Genomic DNA, 4845 nt, shown 5'->3' with positions numbered 1-4845 from the left:
TGTGCTTGACTGAGAAAGGGATTACTTCGAACCCAACAATGCGCGATCCCTTGAAGAGGGCCGAAAAGGGAGGCGTGAAGCTCAAGGAGAGAGGTCTCGACGCTCACGGTCACGCAGTCTGGAGCGGATTCGGAAACAAATTCGGCGATCGGGCTCACCATCGCGGGAGCGACGCGAAAGAAGGGACGGATTGCGCGAAAGGGACTGGCGGGACCGGAGAGAGAGGAGTCGAGATCGATCGCAGTCTAGGGAACTCCGCAGGCGCAGATAGTGCGTACTGCGGAATACCAATGCTAGCCAATCTAACGAAAAATGCCATGGTACCTGTATTCTTTGTTCCCCCTGTTTTCTGCTTTCGTGCACCTCGAACTACACAGCTTTATTCTCTTTGAAACAACAACCGCCTCCCATCCCTCCTCTTTCCCCACCTGCCCTCTAGCTCATGCGGTCGGCCGCCCCCTCCGTCCGCCGGCTGAACACGAAATAGGAGTCCGAGGACTGGCCTTTCATCACCCGCAAGTCCTCGTCCAAGTACAGCAACTCGCACCTGTTCAAAACCCGCACGCCCTTCCAGCCCGTCTCGATTCTCTCCCTCATAAAGCCGTACGTGATGGTCGCCGGCAACACGTCCATGATCAGGCAGAGCTCTCCGCTCATGATCGAAACCACATCCTTCAGCTCCCAGGCCCCTTCCACCACCACGTTCAAGTCCCTCCCCAGCGTCCTCAGTCGCTCCGTGTAGACCGTTTCCAGGGCGAAGCCGTTCACGGCGATGGACTGGCTGAACCCCAGGAACTCCACCTTGGGCAGGGACTTGCCCAGACCGCTCAAGCCACGGTTGTACCGCATGGTCCGTGAGGTGCTGTAGGCAAGCTCCCACTCCCCCTCCATGGCCTTCTGCAGGTCTGTAATCTCCAGCTCGTCCCGCGCCGCCAGGTTGGCCTCCTCGTCGAGCATCGCCTCCACCAGCGCCCCCACGTAGTCGTCCAGGGCTTTGTCCTCTTCCAGCAGGCCCGCCAATAGCACCGAGGCCAGCATTTCCTTCAACTGCGGCTTGGCAGGGCCCACTATTCGCAAACCTTCGGGCTCCGCCTCTTTGGCCTGCGCGGCGGCCGCAGCTTTGTAGGCCGCTGCCGCCGTCTGCCGAGGCGCGACCTTCTCCTCCTCCTCTCCCTCCTCCAGGAAGAGATCGTCCAAGGCCGAGGACAGGGCCTGGAAGCCCGCGAAATCCACCACGTCTCCCGTGCCTCGTTCAGACCGGACCTTGTCCCACATCGACCCCACCTCCTCCCGCGATACCAGCCCCTCCTCGAGCAGGTCGGGCAGCTCGTTCGTTCTCAGAAAGGCGGCGTAGTCCATCTCTGCCTCCAGGTCCCCACCGATCGCCGCCATGTACTCTGCCCGCAACTCCTTCCCTTCGTTCTCCTCAGGCACGGCCGTCTGCGTCTCATCGCTCTTCTCCGCATCGTCCACCACCTCCTCCAGCAGGTCCTCTATCCCGGCGTACACCCGCATGGATCCCTCCGCGCTCAACACGGCCCGGACACCCGCGCTTGCTCCCCGGAAGCCGGCCTCCGCAGCCCACATGGACTCCACCTCCTCTCTACTGATGAGATTTTCTTCCAAATATCGACTGACATCTCCAGAAGCCAGGAACTCCTCGAGCGTAATCCCCTTCACGGCACCCGCCTGCCCCACCTCAACATCCTCATCCTCCTCTTCTTCCTCAAACAATGCATCAATTTTTTCGTAAACTGCCAAGAAAGCGTCCAAATCTGCCGGCTCCGCCTTGTCACCGAGCTCTCCTATCCAGAAGGATTCCACCTCGGCCTTGGCAAGCAATTTTTCCTTTAAAAGCTCTGCAACTTCTCCGCTAGTGAAAAATGAAGATAAGGATATCAGATCGGCCTGATCCTGTTTACTTATCCGACGAAATTCTTCCTCAAGCATATTTTTCCTCCGAGCATTCATGGTCCCTTTGGTTGTTTCTTTTGCAGAGGTGGCTTGCATGACGACGCATGAGGAAGGAGAAGTGGCTTCGGTGGGAGGTATGTAGTGAGACGAAATGGTCCAGGAGCCACCAAGATGCCAGGTTTTGCGCACTTGTATGGTTGGTGCGGGGAAAATGTCTGCGGTTGATAGCGGTCCCGGTTTGCTTTTCGAGTGCAGGGAAGTAGGAGGCACGACAGGGGGGAGGAACGCACGAACTAGAACAAGCTGATGGAGCAACCCCGCCGTGTGAATGGCCCAAAAAATGCATCGTCTTGATAAAGGTGCTCTGGAAGTCATATTTGTCCTGCGGTAGTTGTGTGCGTTTCAATTGGGGGCAAGTTTAGTTTCCTACATTCATCGATAGGTCAGCGGCTAGATACTACGGCTGACTTCTGTCGGAAGAAGTGTTTCAGCACCCCGACGTTGATTTTATGCACAACCAAGTGAAATTCCTTCGAATTCATTACGTGTTTTTTTTTATTTTTTTTATTTTAATACTTGATCGATTTTTCCGGATGAGTGGCGGTTCCATACAGCTGCAATGTGTGTAAGAATGCTCGAGAAAGGATGGGCGGCCACTAGGTGTCGCTGCTGCATTTCTAAAGAGTGAGATCTCCTTGTTACATGGTTGGATGCACTTGTGCTGCCCTTGTAGAACAGTTGGTAGCTTCGTCGGTCTCATAATCCACCCGTCATGGGAAAGAGTCATCCGGAGGTCGCGAGATCGAGACTCGCCGAGGGCATTGCTTCTTTTTTCCCTACGAGCGGGTGCTCCCACATATGAAGGTATGCGTGGTCAAGGGTTAGGTAGGATAGATGGAATAGCGTCATATTTTCGTTGCACTATTTTTTTGGTGTCCGTCGTCATCTCTGTACTTGGGTCGAAGATTTTTCATTTTCCTGTAACGGGATCAATGAAGGAGTAGGGAAAAAAAAGGCGGTGCGCGACATTTCTTTTAGGGAACGTAAAGTTATACGCACGTCACGGAAATGGTCGCTTCAGCAAGCTTGCAGGATATTGTTATTCTTTACCTACCCCGAGACACACCAGGCTTCGCAAGGAGATGTCTCTTTTCCACCGAAATGTATTCGGGGGAAATGGGCCGATTATGGAGAAGAAAACCAAGACCTTGTCGAAATGTGGGAACCGAACACTCGTTATATCACAGCTGGAAAAATATCATGGGCTTTCCTGAACAACAGTGCATGTTTCTTTTCCCCCCCTTCGATGTGTTTCCCTCTTGATCGCGCGTATACTTCATATATTTTCCTACCATCGTTCGCACAGTTCGTGCACGTCCGATACATATCTACCTCTTGCTCCCTCCACAATCATACGCATACACATTGATCCCTTTAATCGACTTTAATGGCTCCGTAGATCGTTCGGGTAAACCATAGACAGGCAAAAAGGCCTATGGCTCCAGTCATGAGGAAAAAAGCCATTGAAATCATGCCCATGTACGTGAAGTAAATAAATATGGAGACAGCTGCATCAATCTGCAGCTTACTTGCAAAGTACCAGATGGAGTAGATGAACAAATACACCGCCGTTGACCCAGATGTGAAAAAAGACCTCCACCACCACTGGTAGTCTTCGTTGCAGAGCTGGAAGTAAGTCAAAACAATGGCAATCTCCGCGCAAGTGATGCCCATAATGAAGAAGACACAGATGAGAAACCCAAAAACGTAGTAAATTTGATGGAGCCACAACGCCGACATGATGAAGAACAGCTCGATGCATACAGCACCGAAGGGCAAAATGCCTCCGACGGCAATGCAGAGAAGAGGGTGGCCCCACCATTGTCGTTCTGGGATGTGCCTCGCGATCTGGTTTGTCCGGGTAGGCATTCCCAACACCTCCCGCTTAAAACCAAAGTAGGAACCTACAAATACAAGCGGGCTGGAGACGCCGAGCCAGAGAACGAGAAGGCAAAGCACCCACACGAAGGGCACGGCCGTGGACGAATTCTCCAGCATAGCGACCACATTTAGGATCGAAAACATGACGAAAATCACACCCGGGAAGACAGTGGCGGTCAGGATCGTGTTCCGCCGCCAGTCCTTTCCGCCAAATAGCTTGTACAGGCGCGCCGACGAGTACCCGGCCACGGAGCCCATGAAGACGAAGAGCAGGAGCAGAGAGGTGAGGAGGCCGCCGCGATTGGCGGGAGACATGAATCCGAGCAACGCGAACGTGAGGATGGCCGTGCTCATGGCCAAGAGCTGGGCCCCGGAACCGGCCAGAACCGCGAGGAGCATCGGAGATGTCTGAGGGGGGCGAAAGACGTCGCCATGTACCAGCTTCCATCCGCTTTCCTCCTGCGCCTCCTCAAGCGTTTGCATCTCGTTGTAGTTGCTGATATCCTGGCGCAAGGTCCGCAGCATGATCATGGCCACCACTCCGGTGAGGAAAAGGGCGATCATTAAGGAGTTGACGATGGAGAAATAGTGGATTTCATCGTCCGGATTCCCGGAGAAATACACGTCCCATCGGCTCGACCAGGGCACATCGGACTCCTTCCACTCCACGTCGTACGTGAAAATGACCTCCCCCTCCCCCTCCACCGTCTGAAAGGCGTCTACCTCGTGGCTGACTTGCCTTTGGTCGTTGCAGGTCTCCAGCACGGTTTTTTCCGTGTCGAAGACAGCCTGCCGGATGAGGGAGAAAGAATTTCGGTCAGTGCTTCTTGTCCGGACTGCGACGAGGATGATGAAGCGGTTGGACACTCCCAAATCTAAGGAGCTTTTTTTGTGCATCACCACGCCTTCCTTACCTTGTTTTTACTGTCCCATTTGTGCTTGACTGAGAAAGGGATTACTTCGAACCCAACAATGCGCGATCCCTTGAAG

General features: G+C 53.9%; 2 protein-coding genes across 2 annotated transcripts; both read right to left on the bottom strand.

Moving 5' to 3' along the window:
• Positions 1-435: 435 nt before the first annotated feature.
• Positions 436-1971, bottom strand: NGA_0031802 (uncharacterized protein; the record flags this gene model as incomplete). The annotated part of the gene is made up of 1 exon (XM_005852442.1): positions 436-1971. The coding sequence occupies one exon, from the start codon at positions 1969-1971 to the stop codon at positions 436-438; it is 1536 nt and encodes a 511-aa protein (XP_005852504.1).
• Positions 1972-3348: 1377 nt separating this feature from the next.
• On the bottom strand, positions 3349-4644 carry NGA_0031420 (uncharacterized protein; the record flags this gene model as incomplete). Its single annotated transcript, XM_005852441.1, has 1 exon — positions 3349-4644. A coding segment is annotated over one exon (1296 nt), but the record flags the coding sequence as incomplete, so codon positions are not given.
• Positions 4645-4845: the final 201 nt, after the last annotated feature.

Source organism: Nannochloropsis gaditana (assembly GCF_000240725.1).
Source record: "Nannochloropsis gaditana CCMP526 unplaced genomic scaffold scaffold1222, whole genome shotgun sequence".
Classification (NCBI taxonomy): domain Eukaryota; class Eustigmatophyceae; order Eustigmatales; family Monodopsidaceae; genus Microchloropsis; species Microchloropsis gaditana.
The sequence above is the reverse complement of the archived record's forward strand: the minus strand, read 5'-3'. Positions and strand labels throughout refer to the sequence as shown.